Genomic DNA, 24566 nt, shown 5'->3' on the forward strand with positions numbered 1-24566 from the left:
TATGAAGATTGTGGGTGAGCAAGTCGGTAATCATAAAAAAACTTTTATTTTTGGGTTTATTATTTGTGAAGTTATACTTTTATCTCTCAAGAGAATATACTTACGTATAGTGATGATTAATAAATTATAGATAAATTAGATAATTCAAAAATTGAACCATTTGACTTTTTTGTACTTCTCTTCTGATTTTATTAATATAATATATAGATGGAGTAATTACTCCTTACCCTTCGTATCCAACAACAAAAAATTACTCATGACCCTTTTCTTTCTGGTCTGATCCTTAAACCTTAATACAAACTAGTCATCTACAGATCATCCAGTAACTGGAGATGATATTCAATCAGTCCCTAGATTCGTCTAGCATAGGGACACTCTTTATTCCAAATCTTAGGGTCAAGAAGAACCATCATCACTTCATCAGATGATAAGATACATGTCCCTGTTAGAATACTCGTCCCCAGCATGATCAGTATATATGCAGGCATGGTTTCTGAAATCCTAATCAGAAATGAAGGATGGAAGGCCACAGTATCAAAGTAGAGGTTTCAATCGTTGCCAATATCTTCGGAGTTGGTGGCCAATCGCCTCATACACCTATTTCACTACTGTTAATTAAGTTGATAAACAATCAAACAGATACAATGCTGTAACCTTTCTATCAAGTCGAAGCGACATATATTGGACCTGGCTCCTATTTTAATGGGGTTCAGTATCTATTAATGTATCGTAGATTTCTCTCAAAACATATGTCATCCATCTGTTGAGATCATTTACTATTTACATGGATGCATATGTTGGAGGCAGCTAGGGCTAATCCCACATGTGGGGAAAAGAGACAAAAATGGGCTGTATATATGCTCCACGATCGAGTAATTCTAGAATTCCATCTTGGAGTGTATTTTACAAAACGTTTTTGTCTCTTATTATATGTGGCTATGTGTTTCCATCAAGAATATTTCACTATCTAGGATTCTGGCTACATGGTTTAATTATATATGTGAGATTGTTCTGTTTATTGCCCGTGAACTTAATGCCACCAAGATCGCTAGTCTCACATCACAACAGAATTCTATATCATGTACTACTCTCCTGGTGCCGCCAGTCTCCGGTGATTGTAATCCGTCGACCAATTAACGCCGTAAAAATGATACAGCATTTGATCGATTCGGAAGATCTCATTCTTATTTATCAAAAATTAAAAATTGATAGATCGATGGCCCTCACTAAAAAATTTGCATGCATGGTTGTGGCTTAAAAGTTCAAACTATATCTAGCTAGCAGCTACCAGGCATATATATATATATATATATATATATGAAAGGATCGCAAACGGACGTCTGCAAACCCGAAAAAGTGCAGACATCTTTCTTCTCAACTCCATCTGGCGCGGACAGTTGCGCTTCTCTTGAATTGAGGCCATATGCATCCCAGAAGACGTCTCAATGTAGATGGAAGCCAATTCGGTCAAAGTTCGAAGGTTCTAGGCAGCAACCTTGACCTAAACTTCAAATATGTCGAAGGTCGATCATAAACTGGTAATTGGGGGCTCCACTATCAAGAAAAAGCTTCAGGTGAAGGCATGGACACCATCCGGCAAGAGAGGCGCCGTCATCGGACTGTGATGGCTGAGAAAACAGAGATGTTCGCACTTTTTTCGGGTTTGCAGACATCTGTTTGTGATCATATATATATAGGATGGAGAGCGGACGATCGCACTACTAAAAGGTGTGGATATCAGCGATTCCGGCGACTGGCGATACGCAACGACGGTGCGGATGGTGCCGGCCGTGCTCCCCCCTCCCGACGCTCCTGTTTATGCTGGCCGGAGCTCCTCACCGGCCCATGGCGGCTGGAATATGTAAATTTCCATAAACTGTATGTGCCGGCCGGAGCTCCATCGTCGGCCAACAACGGCCGAAATCTGCAAATTTCCATAAACTTGAAATTTATAGAAATTTGCAGATTACGACCGTCGTGGGCTTGCGATAGAGCTCCGGCAGGCACAGATAAGAGCGTCGAAAGGGGGGAGCACGACCAGCACCTTCCGCGCCATCGTTGCGCGTCGCCAATCACCGGAACGGGCGAATCTGCACCATATGGACGGTTCGCTCCTGATCGGGCCTATATATATATATATATATATACGTACGTATCGCAAGGTAATCTTTGTTTCCAGACTAAAATTCTATTTTAAATGAATGCATATATCGATCTACACATCTAGTGTCCAGTTCAAGTGATTGAATATATATTAGCAAGGAAACCGGAAGGTATTTCATGCTATTGTATGTACTCAAATTGAGCAGATATGCAAACGCACATTAGGTTCTGTCTCAATTTGAGTTGAGTAGATAAAAAAAAATTAAGCTCTCATTTGATGCAACTGCAAATTGAAGAAAAAGAAAAGGAATAATTATTTTATCAAGGTACCATATTATCAGCTCCATCCTCTAGTAAACCTTGAAATCGTGAATTTAAACTGAGTTCCTATGTGATAAATTGATAATCAATATTAATTAGCCATCAAATAAAAATATCCTTTAGTTTGTTTTCGCAGGTAATCGATTGGATTCTTTTGGTTATAGACTACACATTTGTGGTTTCATCATCGAATCTCACTACTTGCTCAATGTTACTTCAACGAATTCAAACACCTATAGAAACAATGGGAATTATATCGTGTATTAATTCGTATGAAATTTCACCTTAATTGGGGACAGTACTCATGAAATATACATATAGCCTTATGTAGATCAAAAATGAAATCAAGATGAAAGAGACTGTGACATTCAGTCTATGCCAATGCGGAATGATGCAGGGTAATGCGGCCTACAAGAGCAGAACGCTTCTCCGCTCTGCTATGCAACAACTCCCACTAATGATCGAAGAAGGCTTTCTCATGTCAACTTCTCAAGGAAAAGAAAAATCCCAGATTCCTGGATCTCCATTATTTGAATATATGCATTGATTGAATGACTGTTCAAAACTCGCTTAACCCAGAATCTGGTGTTCATTTATTATGATCGCTATCTCTCTTCTCTCTCATTTTTTTTGTCATGTTTTTAGTTAGATAAGAGGCATTGTGCTAGCTAGTTACTCCACTTAATTACTTGCATATTGCAGCTACATTTGTCCCTCCAGTTAATTTCCAAGAGAGATTATAATCTCTCGTTCTTTTTGAAGGGGTTGGAATCTCTCGTTGTGTAAGAAAATTATATCCAGAAAAATTAGGATAGTCACGAGACGAGTTTCCAAATTTAGTACTATTTGTATTATAATCAGTATTGTCTGATAGGGAGTCCAATCATGCTTCTTAAAATGTATTCTTTTGCACAATTATCATTTCATACAAAATTTAAAATATAATTAGGGTTTCTATTAGTACACGCTACGTTCAGATCCAGCCTATATGGGATGACACCATATACTCTTGATTTCGTTATACCCAGATTTTCAGGTATATATGGAATTATGGAAATTTTAGGTTATAATCAGTATGTATTAATTACTTCTATGCCCTATGCTGCTGGACATGATCAGTGATAAATACCACATGCAGATTAATATTATCCTGCGCGCGGATTAGGAAATCAGAATAAATTAACACGGATATTAATTATCTGCTGTGTGACTGAAGGTTAATCAATTATGTTCAATTCCAAGTTCAATTCCATTTTATAAATAGCTAGTATATATAGCGCACAAGTTGTCATCAGGATATTTTGAAATTGTAGGTGATAGATGATTAATATTAAACTCTCTTCTTACAAACAGTAGTGCGAAGTTTTGTTGTTTGATTAGCAAAATGTAATTAAACTGGCTAGCTTTGATTAGCCTCAATTGACTAGCTAGAAAGATTGGAGACCGCTGTGGAATTTCCAAAACCAGTAGTACTAAAGCTGTCCAATTATTAGTACTATTCACTCACTTTATCCAGTTATTTTTAGAAAACAACAAATCGCGTCAACTTCTCTTCAGCGCTTAATCATTGCATAAGTTAAGCTAGAGCTAGCTGGGAGAGGATGAACTTGCGCTGCATGCCAATCATTCTCTTCGTAGTTCGAATAAATTGGTTGTGTATATCTGCAGATAGCTTAATTTAAAGTTTCCATATGCTTCATGACTTCACCAAAGGATGAGGAAATGAAGTTAATTGACCTCATAAATAAATTAAGATTATCATTTTGGGAAAATTATATTGAGCTGTATAGGAGCGCGCGCGGTAGAACCAAAAACCCTAAGAAATAAGAGCTAAAAATGGACAAACAAACTAAGTTTGGAGCTGGCGGGTATGCATGCAGGTTTGGATAGATTATTTCGTAGCGATGACTAAAGAGGTAGGCACACATGTGAGTATATACATATAGCCGGGGGAGATACCAGCTTGATCATTATTTGTTCGTGTGCGACTAGGTCGGAGAGTCGGACAATACGTAGTCACCATATTGAACCAGTAAATATAAATATTAAATGGTTTGAACTATAAAAATAGATCCATTCAGGTTATCATTAGCAAATACGTACAAAGAACACGATGCAGAACTCTGTACTCTCTACCACGCAGGCTATTATGTCTATTTAGAGTTTAATCTTTAAAACTAATTAACATCGGTGTACTTAGCAGCAAGCACTGCTAATTTGCGATTTCCTTGAATGATTAAATAAAAGAATCAAGAGGATCTCTTAATGATAGAGAGTGCGTGGCACGCGAAACTTAGAGCCATGCATGGTTTTTCTAATAGGGATTATAGAAAGAGTATGAATTAGTTTAGGCTGAAGTAATCTTAAGCGACACAGTTAACGGAGAGAGAGAGAGAGAGATGATGATGATGATGAAGAGAGAGAGAGAGAGAGAGAGAGAGAGAGAGATGATGATGATGATTTTGAAGGGAATCTACACGTGATGGGATTGCGAGGGAGTTTTGTTGTGAGTTGAGAACTTGAGATGATGAGAGGGAGCATCGAAAGCAGCGAAGCAAAGCGTCAAAGGTTGTTTAGCTGTCAATCCCCTCCAAGCCAAACACTAGTTGCCTCACGGGCACTAATCTAAGCTACTCAAACAAAACACACTACTCTCTTCTCACCCTTTCTTTCCTCTCACTTCTCACGCACGTATATATGTACGTACTCTTTCATATATCAATCCATCACCTTGATCGTCCTGTCCTTCTCTCACTTATCTTTCTCATTTTCGTCATTCAATTATCTGAATTTTAACCAATAAATACCCTCAATCATATACTTGATAATACATTCAGATTGAATTTATATATTTTTTCTAGCTTCTTAATTGATGTGCATAAGTCCCTACGTGCATATTGTTATCGGGTCTATTTTGTCTTAGACAGACGTACATGCAGTGAAGCACAAAGGTAAGAAGATTTTTAGGGCATGGAATAGTATATATGTCTCCCAGTAGATGCAACCGATATCAATTAGTCTCTCACGATCATCGGTACTCAATGCAGCCAGAAATAACGTACTATTGATATGTTAGGAGTCGATTGACCAATTATACTGTAATTGCTATTATTTAATGCAGTAAACCAGTAAAAATTGTAATATATGCATGATTACTAGTACTACTGGACATTTAAACCAAGTTCAACGAGCAACAAAAAATAAACATTCCTGCTGTCATGATACCAGGCCGCACAGAAGCTCCCCCCGTTCTAGGCATAATCTAATCACCAATACGTGTATATAGTTATATACACTAGTTATAAACAAAACATTACTTAATTAATTAATCTTGGTGGGGGAGTGAGGTCACTCATGCAAACATTCCCTCTTTAGAAACGCGCTTCTATCCCCCTATATATAAGAGAGGATGACAGGGGAGACAAGAAAATAGAAACAAAGAGAAACTTAGAGCCGTAGCGAAGAAAAGAAGAGGTTGGATCGATTGAAAGCATGAGTTCTTCAAGGGAGCGAAAGAAAGCAGCTCTGTATAAAGAGCTTCGGGCCGCCACGAAATCCACCGCTGTAATTGATCCGATAAGCTTACAGTATTCGATCACTTTCTTTATTAAATAATGCAAAATCAAAACCTAGCGGATCGATCTACCTCATGTATTATTACTGTATTTTCCCTTGGATATTCACCATATATCTGTTTCTGTATATATCTGTGATTTGACAGATGAACAAAGCTTCAATTATAGTTGATGCATCCAAATACATCCAGGAGTTGAAGCAGAAAGTGGACACATACAGTCAAGACGTTGGAAGTTCACAAAATTCATTATCACCTGCGGTATGGCATACGTTCTAACTGAGGAAAGAAGTCTTAATTTCTTTTTGGATTAAACACCATGAGATGTAGAACTCTCGATTAATTTGATTCTTGATACTTGCAGCAGGTTACTGTGGAAACCCTAGAAAGGGGTTTTCTTATTAGTGTATTATCAGAAAAGAACTACCCAGGTTTGCTCGTTTCAATACTAGAAGCCTTTGAAGACCTGGGCCTTGATGTGCTCGATGCGAGGGTTTCTTGTACAGAGAATTTCCAACTGGAAGCGGTTGGAGGAGAAGTAAGAATTCCAATAAGCTAATCAATTTATGTGTTTGATGCTGTATACACAACCACTAAATATTTTCATTCAAGTCGTATACCTTGAATGTATGTATTGAAGGTTGTACGACAACCAGCACGTGTGAGTTTGTACATTCGTACGAAGTACTAACGACACCTTTGGATTCCCCATAGCAAGTACTCACACAAATATCACGAGTGGTAGCAAGCATCATATCCCTTAATAATCAATTTCTCTGAGATTTCTTTTAGCTAATTAGCTATATGTAAACTGAATTAATGAAGGATCCTAATCACCCTATCAATACTTGGTTTTGTAGAATCAAACAGAGGCTGATAGCATAGATGCACAGGTGGTGAAAGAAGCGGTGTTGCAAGCTATTCAGAACTGGAGCCAGAACTAGTAGCTAGCTCGTGAGCAAAATTGATCGCGGTGGTGTGATCGTACATATGTATATGTATGTTCCGCCGGCCAATCAGCTTTATCCTTTCTGTCTTTCCTTTTGCTTTCTCCTAGCAAACTGATTAAGCTGCTGGAACTGTTCATCAAGCAGTGTCAATCTTCTGCTTATAATAAATCAAAGCTAGCTAGACCCGAGCTGCCGATCGAGCGCTACAAAAGTATCAAACAGTTTAAGCTGACAGTAGCAATGATAGAGAGCAAAACTGTACGTTGAGACAATTTACTACTCCATTTTTATTTCTCTTGTTAATCAACATGCTGTAACATATATATAATATGGCTAAATGGCATGTATCGTTCATGGATCGGATTAAAACTATAGAACAATGACTAAATAGTGTGATATTTCGATTCTAATTCCAACGGCAGCATTATTGCAGCATATAGCTAGATTCTGAACAGAATATTTTAGAAACAGATATAGAAAGATTCATGGATCAGAGAATTAGGATCCTTGTGAAGAAAGTGAGAAATAATTAATTTTCTCACTGGGAAATGAACTCGTTGGCACAGATCCTGAAGAATCCAATGAGGGATAACGAATCGAGATTAACATGAAAACCAAAAAACGAATGATGCAAACATAAACGGCCCTTAACGATTGTGCGAAGGCCCAAGCATACAATGATTAGTTGATTACAATCAAACATATCGGTCTCATGCTCTCAGCAGAATGTATATAAAAGACCAAAACCCTAAACAATAATTTCGGCCCAAAAATGTGAAAATTATAAATGATCCAAGTTTTTGGTAATCCATTCTTCACAGTTATAGATTCCCGTTTACTAGATTCTCACCGAAAATGCAGTCTCTTACTGCTCATAACAGTCACCGATAATTACCATTTACTGAACTACTGAAGTATGTAAAGATTCTCAAGTCGAAATAAACATGCAACGGCCACCATGCTACTCCCTTGTTTCTGATTGAGCTCGTCTAGTCCACTTCCTACCGCCAAGCTCTGTTGTGAGTGAAGCGATAGGGCTCCCCAGCCTCAACTTGTTAACAGAGTAGAAAATAAACATTACAGAGCTAGAGTAAGATCAAGTAATATTGATCCAATCGAGTACCTAATTTTTTATACCTAATTTTTAGTCTTTTATAATAAACTCACATATTAATTTCGTTCAATTTACTAAAATATTACAAAATATGATAATATATTACCTTTCATTTTTATCAAAATTACATACTGCCACTATTTAATTTGATTAGTCAACTATTAAAATTAAATTCTAGTTTAAATACCTTAATTGTAGATTATTTGTGATTTTAGCAGTTTTCTTCAACTCATCAATATTGCTAGAATTAAGGAAGTTACTTTACATATATCTATATCAAAAGGTTTATAAATTTGAATAAGAATAAATTTGAGTAAATTAAATTTTCTATTATAAAGGTAGTTTTTGAGTTTTAAAAAAAAATTGCGTATGAACCTTTGCACTAACCTTTCTCTTTCATTCTTCAACTTGTAGTCTAATTCAAAGGTAGATATCAATCAAAAATAAATCTTTAAAGTAGAAGACTTATGCTCTTAACCTAGCTAATAGAGTTTACTTTATTTACAACTTATATGTTAGACACATTGGTTTATATGATATACCTCTGTTAGATAATAATATACAAAAATACCTAGAACAAAAATACTTACAATACGAAACAATAAAAGAAATCAATCTCAAGAATAATATACCTTATTAGTAGATACCAAAGAGAATGTAGACATGGATATGCATATGTGATAGTATGAAAACGAGTTCACAACAAATGCATTGGTTCAAAGGAAATGAATTGTTTGTAACAACATTTGCACAATTTAGAGTTTGGCTAAATATAAAAAAAATTCAATGAAAATTTGACATGAATGCTCGCACAAATTATGTCATAAATCACATAATTGTTATGATTATACAACAAAACTCTAACACAAAACCCAATTCTTCTTTTCACTCTAAAGCCGCTAGAGACCAGAAGTTAAAATAAAATTCAGATCCGAATATGGTTAGATCCAAATCTCCAAAATCAATGGTGGAAACCATAATCCTCCTCCATTTTCCTGTGATCTAGTTGTTGGCCTCAACGATTTTGGTGGTTGAGGGAGGTCTTCTTGTTCCCTCGTTTGAATATGTTCCTATAATATCTTGAATATTTAAAAGGTAAAATAATGGAGTCATTCACTTATCCTAAACCACGAGTTCGTGAATATTTCTTTAGAAATTTACGGGTTTTCGAGTTATTTTACAAGATTTTATGAAGTCAGTATTATCCAAATATTTAATAAAATATCTAATAATGAATTAAGTCGGTTATATTTGGACCGTCTGATCTTTTAAACCGTTTAATCCCAGCCGTGGATTGAGATGATATTTAACAGGGTTTGGATCAGTTCAAAAGGGACCGCTTGCCTTTGCTTCTGATCGAGACAGGAGAAGAAGGGAAAAGAAAGAAAAGGGGGGAGGTACCGCTCGGTCTTGAGATCGTTAAGCAAGTTACTTTTGGAGAGGAGTTCGGGTCTTAGAGAATCAAAGAGAAAGAGACTTCTCCCCATATTTTGTGGTGTTTGCGAAAGGACCTGGTCTTGGGATTACTGTTTCATATTCCTCCTTGCTTGGGCTCCGCAAAGATATATATGTATATATGCTTCAATTTGAATTGATCTTTGGATTTGACATCTTGTACGGTGAAGGTGAACTTGTGTTTAATCACTTCTCTTCTTCCATTTGATGGGTTATCTCTAAATTGCTAATTTTGGTCTAGTAGCCATAAGGGCTTTGGTCCAATACCATAAATGGGTTTATGCCTAATGGCTAATTGGTTGTGGTAGTATGTTGGCCATTGAACGAACTGGAAGGGTTTTGATCGTTTCTCTCAATATCCGAGTACATGTAGCGACTTCAGGGTATGAGTTATGGTTAAGATAATGAAAGATGGTGAGTTGGGAACATTGTTTGGGGTTTAAAGTCTGCGGCTGTGGGGTTCTGGAAATACCTATGTTCTAACCAATTATATTGGGATGATTGATCAATTGGTATTAATGTTACTAGTTGGATGTTAATTATTCTGAGAAAAAGGCATGAGAAGCCTGTTACGTAGCCTTAATATTGTAGATATGTAAGATAATTGTTTATAGTTTCCATTTTGATTATGTATATAGCATGTGGTTTGCTTCATTTTGTAAAATACACCCTATATCTGAATTACTTTCGGGTAATCTAGGTACAGGGCGTCACAGTAGTATCTTTGAACACCACGATTCTGATTAATCTCTATTAATCCGGACAAGGTTAGTGAATCCGGGTCAGGGTGTCACAGTTCCTCAAGTCGTTAGGTTGCCTAGGGCTTGTCTTGGCGGCTCTCATGGCAACGTATGGGAGGTTGGTGATGGCGGTAAGGTCTGGCCAGGTTTTTTGTTTCATTGGAAGTGGATCTAGTTTTTGCTTCGATGAGTCTAGAATCACTCTCGAATCGGACATAGATCTGGTCGCACAAGATGGAAGTAGGGAATCTTGTTCAAATCCCCCCCTAGGGTCTTCTAGATATATTGTGGGAAGTTAGAGGTGGTGAGGATAGTAGGGGCTGCCTTCAGCAGAGGTCGTTGATGGCGGTAGCATGGCGGCGGTCAAGATCAGTTTGACCTTTTTCCTGGGCTTGGGCTTTAGGTGCGTTGGGTTTGGGCCGTTGGGCTTGCATTTGGGTTTGACCAATGGATGACTTGCAAGTGGTGGCCTTTGGATTGCGGTTTCATAATGCGGTTCAGCTTGAAAACTTGGCAGAGCCGGAGCTTTCTCCCTATGTTGGAAAGACATAATTTGAATCGCGTCACAGTTATACAATGGTCGGTTTCTACATCATATGTATACTGTTTGTTTTTGTATTTCATGACCATGAAAAGGTATGTAAATCTTGACTTTTGTTTGCTAGTTGTACCTAGAGATAGCTAGTTGTTTGCCAGTTTTTTTCAGAATAATTAGTTTATTTGAGTTAGAAAAGATAACTCTTATTGTCGGCTTGCTGAAATACAAATGAGTTAACATTTTAATTTAAAAAATAAAACTCTACATAGAAGGTCGTCAAAGGGTAGTTCAAACATACATAAAAATATATAATATGCTCTAAACTCTTATAATGTTGCTTACATGGATTGAGTATGAAAAATATGGCTTCCTTTGTCGAGCACAAGACCTCCGAGAGCCTGGCCTTTTGTCTTATTACGTGTCAGTCTGAGATTGGTCATTACTAATTCTTTTTCGATGGGTGAATATTATGGGTCTGTTTTTCCCTTCCAAGCTCTGTTGTTGTTCTCTGTTAGTTTATGTCGTTCCAAACAAGATCATCAAGTTAATTTTCTCCACTTTATTAAGATCTTTATCTTCTTCAAGATCTTCAACCTTGTTCACTTTGTTTCAGCAACTCCTCTCTATTTCTCGCTCATTCAATACCAATGCCCAAGAGGATAAGCTAACCCGCTACGACGACCCATCAATCATGTCTTCAAGCCCAAAGCTCACCAATTGGAGGAAGTTGCAGATCGATGCTTTGAAGCTCACAAATTGAAGCTCTGATGACCTCTTTGTACAGGGCTCGCTAATCCTCATCTCTTTTCTTCTATTCCATCTTCAAATTTTCTAATTTGGAGTAAAGATGATCTTTCCCATTTTCTAAGTTAACACCGTCGCACTCTGCCATCAATTTTCTTTTCCAATGCGACGCCATGGAGCTCAAACAGCATGGGTTTAGCATACGGTAATATGAAGATCAAATTACAAAGTCCTCTTCAGCCACCGCCGTCGTCTCTTTGTCGAGCTCATGAGACTGATTCTTCAATCCCAATTACACAAACACCAAACACCAAACCCCAAACTCATCTCTCTTACTCACAGTGGCAAATTCATGTATAGGCCTGGATTATATTGTTTCCCTTTTATTATCTAGATTAGCAAGGCAAGCTGCATCAAAATGGCTAAAAAAGGGCAGAATCGGGGAAGAAGACGATATGCATGTTCCTTCATATAGTCGCTTCATAATGCGAAACTTTTATTATAAACCTAATATTAATGTTATGATACATTAGTGGACACTTCGGTGATCGACAACTCCAGTTCGAAATATGGTCAATCGACACTAGCAGATGTGTGATTGGTATATATATTTAGGCAACCCGTAAATATTTCGTCCGTTTTGGACATGATTTGACCGTTCGTACCAACTGTCAACTGAAAATAAGGCGTTTTGACATATTGAAACCCCATTGACCAGGATTTTGGCAAATGGATTTCTTTAATGCGACCGCACACGATAGGTAACAAAAATTAGATGATTTCAGATATGCAAACGGCTTTCAGTGTTCGCATATTTGTAATAGGTCATCCCTTATGGCATATTAGTGGTGTTTTCGATTTACCGAAAATTACGACGGTCAAACGAGGTCCGAATTGGATGAAATTTTTACAGGGTCACTAACTATATATTCCAATCACATCGGTTGTTGTCGATCGATCCCAAGGATTTTCCTTATATAGTCGCTTCATAATGCGATAGTTTTATTCTAAACCTAATATAAAGGTTATGATACATTAGTGGATACTTAGGCGATCACCAACTCCAGATCGAAATATGGTCGATCGACACTAACAGATGTGATCGGTATATATATTTAAGGACTCCGTAAAAATTCGTCCATTTTGGACATGGTTTGACCGTTCGTACCTACGGTCAAATTAAAAAGATATGTTTGGACATATTGAAACCTCATTGACCGAGGCTTTGCTAAATGAGTTTCTTCAATGCGATCTTGCACGATATGTAATAAAAATTAGGTGATTTCATATATGCAAATGGCTTTCGGCGTTCACATCTTTATAATGGGTCATCTCTTAGGGCATATTAGTGGTGTTTTCGATTTACCGAAAATTCCGACGGTCAAACGAGGTCCGAATTGGATGAAATTTTTATAGGGTCACTAAATATATATATACCAATCACATCTGCTAGTGTTGATCGATCTCGAGAATTTTCCTTCATATAGCCACTACATAGTGCGATAGTTTTATTATAAACCAAATATAAAGGTTATGATACACTAATGGACACTTCGGCGATCAATAACTCCAGTTTGAAATATGGTCGATCGACACCAGCAGATGTGATATGTATATATATTTAGGGAAACCGTCAAAATTTTGTCCGTTTTGGACATTGTTTGATCGTCCTTAGCTATGGTCAACCAAAAAAGAGGCATTTTAACATATTAAAATCCCCATTGACCGGGGTTTTGCCAAATGGGTTTCCTTGGTGAGACCACACACAATCGGTGACAAAAATTAGGTGATTTCAGATATGCAAACGGTTTTCGGCGTTCGCATTTTGGTAATGGGTCTTCCTTTATGACATATTAGGGTTGTTTCGGTTTACCGGAAATTCCAACGGTCAAACGAGATCCGAATTTGATGAAATTTTTACAGGGTCACTAAATATATATACCGATCATATCGGTTGGTGTCGGTCGATCCCGAAAACTTTACTTCATATAGTTGCTTCATAATGCGATAGTTTTATTCTAAATCTAATAAAATATGTATGTATAATATTTTATTATTTGGCAGGATTTTACGGGTTGGGCCTTGCGGGCTTTCAGGGGGCCGGGCCCACGGGTTGGGCTAGGTTTCACATCTCTAATCTAAGCCCGGCTCTCTACCCATATAAGCGGGCTTTGGCGAGATTTCTCGTGGGCCGAGCCGGGTAAAAACCCTTCAGACTTGTGGGATTTTCGGATCTGCGGACTAAATGATGAAGCTTATTTAAAGAAGGCACCAAGCGACGTCGTTTCAAGAAAAAGAAAACCCTGGGACTATGTGTCATAGTCCTAATAGGATTTTGACTAACAACCTCGCTCAAATATAGGACGTGCTTATTAGTTTGATTACAGTGTCAAGACCCTATACAATCGAATTATACAATCGACTTATTGATGTGATATATATTCAACGGCCTACATTCAATTATGTTTCAAAAGCTAACACTATGCAATCAATTTATACAATCGGATAAAGAGTTTATCTATAATCAAATTTTATGCTATATTCTAGCTATATAATATGCAATTGATTAATTATTTAACTTTCACATTATTATGCTACTGAAGTTCATCCACCACACAGATTCCTGAGTCATGAAGACACATTTTATTTTATTAGATTTGATTAAAAGCTTTATTAATGTACAAACTTTAGTGGACACTACATCGAACGACAACCCAAGTTCGGATTATGTTCAATCGGCACCACCTAATGTAATCAGTACATATTCTTAGACATTTTAGAAAAAATTGTTCAATTTGTACTCCGTTAGATAATCAGAAAATCTGATCAACCCAAACACATATTTATCCATCACGAAACCGCATTGACCGGCCCACTCTTAATGTCCGACCCAAAAGTTACCTCCATTACGAGGTCTGGGATATGTAAAATAGTTTCAGCCTTAGCACCCCGGAAATAAGTCCACGTTAGGACATATTGGTGGAGTTTTAGATTTACGACATGCCGATGGTGAAATTGTGTCCAAATTCAACGAAATTTTTAGTGTGCCTAAATATATGTAAATAATAATATAATTGATGTCTAGATTGGCTTCTATGTAGTCGGTTCATATTGTGGCACATTTATATCTAACATAATATAAATGTTGTGATAATTTAGTGAACAATTCGGTGATCAAAAGCCTAAGTTATTGATATGGTCAATCAGACCGTTAAATATGAGCGGTTCATATTTTTAGGCATCTTGTCAAAATTTCATTAAGTTTGGATCTCGTATGACTATCCGAACATCCAGTCAACCGAATAATATGCTTTTATCCATCTCAAAACCTCATTGACATGACCAACTCTTAAATAGGACTATGGATTTTCAACAGCACAAAGTGACTCCCGATAATTACATGGTCTAATATATGTAAAAGAGTTTCAGTCTTCACATATGAGAAATAGGTGTACCCTTAGGGCGTATTTGTATTGTTTTTCGGTTTTTACGACGTGCGAATGGTCATATGATGTCCAAATTAGATGAAAATTTTACAGGACGCCTAAATATATATACCGCAAACATCTAAAGGTCCAATTGATGTCTAGACGTCGCCTTCATATAGTTGGTTCATAATGTGACACCTTTATATCTAACCTAATATAAATGTTATGATACTTTAGTGGCCAATTCGATGATCCAAAGCCTAAGTTACTAATATGGTCAATCAGACCGTCAGATGTGAGCAGTTATTATTTTTAGGCATCATGTCAAAATTTCATTCAGTTTGGAACTTGTATGACAACCCGAACATCTGGTCAACAAAATAATAGTCGTTTATCCATCACAAAACCGCATTGACCGGGCACCTTGTAAATATGACTACAGATTTTAACCGCACAACGTGACTCCTCATAATTAAGTGGTATGAGACTATGAGAGATATAAAAGAGATTCGGCCTTCGCATCCCAAGAATAAGTCCACGCTTATGCGTTTTGGTGATGTTTTCGGTTTATATGACGTGCGGGTGGTTATACAAAGTCTAAACGGAATGGATTTTGTATAGGACGCCTAAATATATAGACCAGAAACATCTAACAGTCTGATTGATCATATCAGGAATTTAGACTATAAATCACCGAATTGTGTACTAAAATATTTTAACATTCATAAAAGGTCTTATATAAATGTGTCACATTATGAACTGAATATATAGAGGAAACGTCTAGACATCAATCGCACCGTTCAATGTTTTCAGTATATATATTTAGGTGTTATGTAAAATTTTCATCCAATTTAGACACTGTTTAACCGTTCTCACATCATAAAAATCGAAAACACCACTAGTGGACCTATTCCCGAGATGTGAAGGCCAAACGCTCTATATCTCTCAGACCACGTAATTATGGGGAGTTAACTTATGTAGTCAAAATTCGTAGTTCTATTTATAAGGTGCCCGGTCAATGTGGTATTGTAATGGATAAATGCATATTAATCGGTTGACCTGATGTTCATATAGTTATACGAGATCCAAATTGAATAAATTTTAATAGGTTGCCTAAAAATATGAATTGATCATATCTGATGGTCAGATTGACCATATGAATAACTTAGGCTTTTAAATTACTGTGTATATGATTTAAAAAATAAATAAAATACTAATACAAATATTAGGTGTAAATAAAGGTCGGCCTTAATTTTTTTTTTTTCTAAATTTTTTCTCGCCACATTTTAGGACTTAAGTTACTCAGCTTTATAATTGCAGAGTTAATTTCAAAAGAAAACAAAAAAGTAACTCAATTGAATAGATACCTACATCTGCCATATTAACAATTATAACTCGATATCTGCTGCTTCTTCTCCAACCTCAAGACCATCGTAATCTGGATTTTTTAAGCCAATGATTTATAGAAACTAAAAGGTAAAGACACAACCTTCAATACAAACTCCTCCTCATCATGAGTTCGGGAACTCGACGTAATTTATATTCATCTCCTTCATATGGTACATAGAATCACACAATTCATATTTCAATCAACCAATGGTGTACAAACCTACTTCTCCTCCTCTGCCAGTGGCTCCATCGCTGAGCCCATCAGAATGGTTTTTCAAACACTTCACTAAACAACAAACCCAATCTCATCTCTCTTACCCAAATTCTAAATCCAGATCTCGTCGCCTATCTTCCATCTCGTCATCGCCAATTTGCCATGACCACCTCCAAGCAGAAGAAACCTCAAAGACCAGAATAAAACATAACAAAGTGTGAGATTTCAGAACCACCGTCTATTTGGAACGTTGGTGAGAGTGCAAGCTTGCAAAGATAAGTACGGGAATTCGAACCTTCGGCTCTTGGAGATTCGGTGCATTCTGGAATGCTCCGAAAAATATGTGTGAGTTTCTTTTCAAAGCTTGTTTAAAAAATAGAGTATTATTCTATTTTTTTTCATCTTTAAATTCTTTTAAAACGGCAGCAGGCATGTACTCCCGATCCAGATTAAAGATTTGCTTACAAATTTAAATTTATATCCTTCTTATTGCCAAAACAAAATAATTAAGCATGGGACTTCCCTCTAAGTACAGGCTACAGTGGCCAGCTGCAGCTCTTGCTACTTGGTAAATTGTAATTTACCTAGCATGACTGCATATGCAGACAAAAAACCTATTATTACTCTATTCACTGCAAAAAAAAAAACTTGTCCCCTCTAATAATCTAATTACTCGCAAAACTACAAAAGGTTTAGGTAAACCCTATTAAATAACTTAAGTATTGATTGTTAAGAAGACAAATCATTTAATATAACATCAAGTTAATATAAACGTTTTCTTAATTATATTAAGATCGACTTTGTCCCTTTCCAAATATGAGCTAGCTAGCGTGCATATTTGACCTTTTAAGCTGTTTGATCTCCAACTTATGGGCTATTGTACCACAATTAGAGAATTTTGACCCACTTCGTTTCATGTGCTAATGTGCCATAAGTAGCCTGAAAATATATAAAAATAACATTTACGGACTACTTTTGACACACTTTTGTGACACAATAAAATATCATGGGTCCCGTCTCAATATCTATTTTTATTGTTGTTTTGGTGAATAATTTCATAAATACATAACAACATTTTTTAGTGAATAAGTATATTTTATTATTTGAACAAAAAAACTGTATTTTTCTTTGTTGAAATAATATATTACAAAAACTCGAATTAAACTTATATTTTACAAATAAAAGCAACAAATAATAATCATGTAAAATAGAATGAATAATTTCCAACTTTACTTTCTAAAATAAATATAATGAAAAATATATGTAAATAACTATTATTCGGATATATCGACTAATACACCAAATAATCATGAGTACTGATATTTTTTAACCATGAAATATAATTTATGAAATTTAAATTAGTTAAGTTGTCATGTAATTTTAATTTTTATAAAATAAGATAAAAGGTAATCATTCAATATAAGATAATAATTATTTTAATTAGTTAAATTTCATGTAATTTTTATATTATGAAATAAAATTTTAAAGTTTTAATTTTTCATAATATATTTATTAAATTTATAAAAGTAAAGTTGTAATTAAATGATAGTATTAAAATTAAAAGGTACATAACACATTAAAAAATATTAAATGGCTACATTGTGAGTTGAAAGTGGTTGATGTCAAATTAATTAATAGTACCGATTTAATGTGTCACAGTGTAGCTCAGGAACTACAAATAGTCTTTTGGGTTGGAGATGATATTATCTCATCATTCCATTGCAATTCATTTTGAGTTATTAGAGCGTATTTGATCAATCAAAGTACTTTCTCATAATCGTGATATATCCAAGCTCACTTCATTTTAGTTTTCTATAGCATATTGATCAATCCGAGTACTTATTCTTATCGTATCATTATCGTATCTATATCATCACAACGAGTTATTATATGTATATGCATTGCGTACAATTTTGACTATTGAACCCCAAACAACTAAACTTGTAAACAATAAGCCTCCCATTCCCCATATCAGCTGTAAACAATTACCAAATGTGAAAAAGAACCCTCGGATGCATTCTCAAGCTTCAAAATATCGAGATACGTTATGTTTGTACGCAACTTGTCAGCCAAGGCATAGACATATGCTGTATTCTTTGTTAAAAAAAAATGCTGCCGTATATTAGTGTTGATCTGCAACTTCAGTGTCCCCAAACTATATCTTTGATCACTCATCTAACACGAAATTTAGTTATTTTGTGTTCAGATCGTCTAATTTTTGTTTGTATTCCCATCCAATTGTTCAAGTAATATGGCGTTTTGGTTTTGAAATCTCGTATTTGTCCTCTGCTTGCATATGTAAATGACATTGTTTCTATGGTACCTGAGGTATGGTTAATTGGACACTTAAGTACCTAATATTTCAAAAAAGACACATTGGTACCTGAAGTTAGATTTTATGGGACAGCTTGATACTTATGTTGATTTCTTTATTAAATATATAGTGTAAAATTAACATTTACATATTATTTATCAAAATAAAAATAAAAATATAATTTTATGGGTTCAAGACTAATTTCTATCACCATGGTATTCATCATTTTTGTATCATTTGCTAGAAAATAAATATATATTAATTTTAAGTTTTAATTGAAAGTGAGAAAGTAGATTTTTATTTAGAAAATCTAGAATTTTTTATTCAAATACTCACGATAATGTTTTTAATTAATTAGATATAGTCTCACGAAATAGTTTTGTGAGACGATTAAATTTCATAAACATAAAACTGACTTATGTTGTCAAAGTGACCCAAAAACATTAACTTAAATGCATAAAATGATTAAGATTTAAAAATGATGAACACATAAAACTCATATTTTTATTGTATTTTTATAAATATATACTTATATGTCTATTTCCATTAGAAAATATAAGTATCAAAATGTCATATAAAATCTAACTTCAAATACCAAACTGTCATCTTTGAAACATTGGATACCAAAGTGTCCAATTGGTCATAAGGTCATACCTCATATAACATTGAATGAATTTACCCTTGTTTCTACTTTATACAATCTCTATGTTGATTCTCGAATATGATCGACGTGGCCACATATGAAGTGTAGCTAGCTTACGGTTTTCCTCTCGTGTGAGCCGCAGAGGATGATGGACACCCAGTTTTCTAATCAATCCGTTCTGAATAGATCCAAATCAATGAAAAACTAACATGGATTCTCCCCAAATAACAACAAAGTCGACCAGCAAGATCTTTGTTATATTTCTCTTATCTGCAGTATTCAATCACGCACCTCGTAACAAACAGTATTTTACTCGCTCTAATTGCACCTATTATCTAGATGATGATGAATCGATGGCGCTGTCTTCATATATTCGATAACGATGTCATATTTGTCATCGTCATCAAGCTAATAAGGGTGCTCTCTGTTATTGATGGTCCTCAATAACAACCTCTACAAGGTTCAGGCACAGAGGAGTTAGAAGCTGAAAAAATGAAGCAGGAGAGGGAAGAACCCCTTCTGGCCCATGCACAAGAACACCCTCCTGATCATTCTCAATATGATCCTCTTCCTTCAATTCTGATCAGATATCTTTACATAGGCCACTTTTTGGCCAGATGGGGTGCCAGGTTCGACTTGATTTCTTTCTCTTTTGTCTCATTGTTCTTTAGATATCTTTTGGTAGAGGCCCTGTCCCCACCTATACATTGGACTTCCATCAAGACATTAGTCTGTTAATCTTGAAATCAATTTTCACTCTTTTAGTATTAAAATAAAAGTTTGCTGAAAGAGCTACTGAAATTAACCAAACAACTACTACTAGATCATACTAAACTGAAGATTCTGAACATGTTAAATTATACTGTGTTGCGGAATTGAGTGATTAGGTTTTTAGTAAAAAGAATTTGTGATCCCTTTCCTTCTTCTACTTATATAGGCAGATACTGTGCTGTGGGGGTAGCATCAAGTTTCCGGCAAATCAAGCTAGTAGCTAGGCTAGTTGCACAAGCTTAATCATCTATTTGAGAAACTTAAATCCATCTGTTTTTGTGCCCCCCTTCATGTCAAAATGATTTCTATTATTTGAAATGTTGACTTGATGATCATTATTCATCTGCTATAGATGCTCTAAAGGCATGAATAAGTTTGCTACTGATCAACCTATTAGGCTAGTAAAATGAGCCTAGTCCTATGTTGAAGGAACTTAAAATTAGATCTTTATTATGTTTAAGTGTTCCCTCTTTTTGTCAAAAGTGAATAGAAATTTTTAGATGCTAAAGATAATTTTCAATAGGGGCGGGGCTTCTTGTTTTCCAGATTTATATCCAACCTTCCCTGATTGTTTTGCAGAATGTGGGAATTCTCTGTTGGTTTATACATGATACATGTATGGCCAGACTCTCTGCTTTTTGCTGCTGCATATGGTGTCGTGGAATCAGCGTCTACTGCGCTTTTTGGACCTTTGGTTGGACAGTGGGTGGATAGGTTTACATATGTGCAGGTAGGTTTCTGGAAGTAAAAATTTATAAGGAAATGCAGCTGTGAGGACCAGAGATTTTTTTGTGCATCATGTTAACATCTGAGTATTTTTCCCAACTCTATATATGGACAGATTCTTCGACTTTGGTTAGTAACACAAAATCTCTCCTTTATGATTGCTGGAGGCACCGTGATGGCGCTACTGATATACCCTGATCTTAAATTCACAAATTTCAGTGCATTTGTATTACTTATCATTTTAACCAACATCTCTGGAGCTCTTGGAGTTCTATCCACTTTGGCTGGTACCATCTTAGTCGAAAGAGACTGGTAATGTCTGACTTCAGTAAAAGTACACATTACCTCTTGAATTGCCATAGTATGAAGTAGTATGTGTAATACAGAATAACTGAAATACATATTCTTGGTGTAGGATTGTGGTGATGTCAGAGGGGCATCCTCCAGAGCTACTAACAAACATGAATTCCGTCATTAGGCGTATTGATCTTTTCTCAAAGCTATGTGCTCCTGTGGTAACCGGATTCATCATCAGCTTTGTATCACTACAAGCTTCTGCTTTAACTTTAGCACTCTGGAATACTATATCTGTTTGGCTGGAATACTGGCTATTCATTTCTGTGTATAATGGGATTCCAGCTTTAGGCGAAAGCAACCAAAGGAAGATAACAAGACCTTCTCAGAGTGATCTTGAACGCTCTAGCGCATCTACTTCTCAAGAGACGAGTAGCTTGCTTTCTAAAAATGAAAATGTTTCGGGATTCGCTGAGGAAAGCTGGATTGCCAGAGTTAATAAAATTGTATCAAGGTTACCTTGTGTTAGTGCTTGGATTGTGTATTTGCAGCAAGATGTTGTACTGCCCGGAGTATCTCTGGCTTTGTTATTTTTCACTGTACTCAGGTAAACCAACATTATTATGTTATGTTTCATATGGCATATATACACATGCTTTTACATAACCAGAATCTGTATTTGAGTCTGGTAACATACTAGACAAACTGTCTAGCGAGAAAACTTTTCACGTATCAAGAATCATTGCTACCTTTTCTTGGTTCTACATGATATTCAACATCCCCCTAGTGGATTTGGCTTTGTATTCTAAGGATTTTAATGAATTTTGTTACTCTAGCTTTGGAACATTGATGACAGCTACCTTGGAATGGGAAGGCATACCTGCATACACCATTGGGATAGCTCGTGGAATAAGCGCTGCAATTGGAATTACTGCAACAATTGTTTATCCCATCTTGCAACCTCATATCTCAACACTTAGAACTGGACTCTGGTCTATCTGGTCTCAGGTAAGCAACCTTCAAAGTGATACTCTCAAACGCTAATTATTTTAAGTCATTCTATTTGTTGGACTTCCACGTACCAGGATGTTACTTACTAATTGAACATCATATTTCTGGTGCTTTTTTTTTTTCAATGTAGTGGACCTTCCTTTTATTATGTGTCGCTTCAATCTGGATCCATAAGAGCCTTTGGTCAGCATATATGCTAATGGCAGGAGTGGCTACTTCTAGGCTTGGATTGTGGATGTTTGATTTGGCTGTCATCCAACAAATGCAGGTAACAAAGGAGGGTAATGTATCTCCCATATCTTTACTATTTTTCTTGCTACTTCAATGACTTCGTTTTCCTATTCTCATTTTGGACAGGATCAAGTTCCTGAATCAGATCGTTGTGTAGTGGGAGGAGTTCAAAACTCCCTTCAGTCCAGCATGGAATTGATGGGCTATGTCATGGGAATAATCATATCGAATCCACAGGTAATCATGTTTACCAGATTAATTAGCACTCCTATACCCGTTTCATTTTTAGTGAAACTTACAAGTAGGTTTGATCATTATCACTAGAGTATTTATCAACCATAGGTTAAGGGAAAACTTCAGACCCTTTCCCATAAACCAAGTGCCTTATTTATGACAGAACCTAGCTTGGTCAATTACTCAAATTCTTCTAATTTAAATTGGTCTATTTGATTTGCATTGTCATGAGCATATTGGTGCAAGTGCGTAATTCGGTTACATTTGTGATCAGTTCTCGTAAAGTTTCTGTTAAACTTATAATGCTGTTTGCATTGTTACCAACCAATATACAGGAATTCTGGAAGTTAATTTTGGTCTCTTTTGCTGCGGTAACATTGGCTGCATTACTCTACACCCTGCACCTTTACCGTGTCCGAAAGCACCTCCTTCACTTTGAGAAACTACCCTCCTTCCTGAAATGCTTCACCTGTTCACAATCTGAAAATCCATAATAGTTGGGCATCCATTTCCCTTCTCGTTTGAAAATTCACAATCTGCAGTCTTGTTCATATTTGATGCAAATTATGAAACTTCTAAGTTGGGCCATCATCAGGCTTCTATGTTTCATACGTATTTCAAATTTGATTAATAATTGCAGTAAGATACATTTAATTAGGCTTTGGAGAATAGTTGACACAAAGTAACTACATCCATCGTCACATGCGATTGAACGCTCAAATCACTACAAAAAAAGTTAGTTCAATAAGCACATTTAAATGTGGCTATAGGTGTTACCCATGTGGCCATTGTAAAAAAATACCACAATTTTGATGCAAATGTGACAATTAAATTATTAATTTAATTGCCACATTTGAATGCAAATGTGAGATCTTGTCACAATGGCTACACCACTAATAAAGGTCACAAATCCATACTTTTGTGACTTGCATTTGTGGCTTTTACCTATGACTTTTGTAGTGAATGTCCGTTTAAGAAAAATATGTGAATGGATCAATGTGTATTGTGTAAGGTGACAAGAAATAAAGTCAATACAATTCTAACTACCAGCAATTTGGTCATGTTTTGGATGTTGAATCTGTGCTATATAAACTCGGCAAAATTTTCCAGAAGATTGTATTGGTCAAAACTTGGAAATGAATGCAGGCAATTGTAAACGTTACAATTTTTTTCGACAATGATTTTAAACCTTACGATTGATACTGCGACTTTTCTCCAGAAGGCACAGATCAAAGCATTTTCAATGACTAAGATATGTGTTCATAATTTTCAACCTATCGACTAATATAAGGAAGCCCCTCGTTGCCGTACAATGGATTTCTGTTTCTTCTTTGTTTCGGGACTCAAGTCATAAACATGAACAGAAGTCGTTGCTTGATTATAATTAGCTAAACATATATATAAAGATCAGTAAACTTTTAACATCGACGTTTGATTTAAGAGAAAGTCAAAAGTAAGGAATTAAGGATAAAAAAATGCAGGCAATGATGAACCGTACAATTTATGGCTGACGACTTAACTTTCAATTACTCGAAGGTATTGTGTTTAATGACTTGAATTCAACGACTTCAAAGAAGAGGATGATGACATGCTACGTTTTCGACGACTAAACATATGAAATAAACATATATAATTGAACTTTTCAATCTTTCACATGTGTATATATATATATATATATGACTAACGTACACTGATTGAAAAACAAACTCATATACCGTACAATTAATTAGTAAATTTTTTCCTTCTTTTGGCATCCAAGTCTTTGTGTTGAT

The 24566-nt window shown here is 35.8% G+C and overlaps 2 protein-coding genes across 4 annotated transcripts; both read left to right on the forward strand.

Moving 5' to 3' along the window:
* The first annotated feature begins 5858 nt into the window (after positions 1–5858).
* LOC126799835 (uncharacterized) lies at positions 5859–7331 on the forward strand. Of its 2 annotated transcripts, none has more exons than XM_050527091.1 (4): positions 5859–5988; positions 6146–6259; positions 6366–6536; positions 6859–7331. In XM_050527091.1, the coding sequence occupies exons 1-4, from the start codon at positions 5917–5919 to the stop codon at positions 6940–6942; spliced, it is 441 nt and encodes a 146-aa protein (XP_050383048.1). In that variant the 5' UTR covers positions 5859–5916; the 3' UTR covers positions 6943–7331. The 2 variants fall into 2 exon arrangements, with proteins under 2 accessions (XP_050383048.1, XP_050383047.1); XM_050527090.1 differs by having other exon boundaries at positions 6363–6536; positions 6859–7328.
* A 12422-nt stretch (positions 7332–19753) lies between these two features.
* LOC126798894 (solute carrier family 40 member 2-like) lies at positions 19754–23451 on the forward strand. 2 transcript variants are annotated; one of them, XM_050525975.1, is made up of 9 exons: positions 19754–20156; positions 20878–21028; positions 21140–21153; positions 21244–21336; positions 21440–21925; positions 22155–22326; positions 22460–22597; positions 22687–22797; positions 23130–23451. In XM_050525975.1, exons 1-9 carry the CDS (start codon positions 20020–20022, stop codon positions 23286–23288), a joined length of 1461 nt encoding a protein of 486 aa, XP_050381932.1. In that variant the 5' UTR covers positions 19754–20019; the 3' UTR covers positions 23289–23451. The 2 variants fall into 2 exon arrangements, with proteins under 2 accessions (XP_050381932.1, XP_050381931.1); XM_050525974.1 differs by having other exon boundaries at positions 21140–21336.
* The last annotated feature ends 1115 nt before the right edge of the window (positions 23452–24566 follow it).

The sequence above is a fragment of the Argentina anserina genome, chromosome 6, assembly GCF_933775445.1.
Source record: "Argentina anserina chromosome 6, drPotAnse1.1, whole genome shotgun sequence".
Taxonomy (NCBI): Eukaryota; Viridiplantae; Streptophyta; class Magnoliopsida; order Rosales; family Rosaceae; genus Argentina; species Argentina anserina.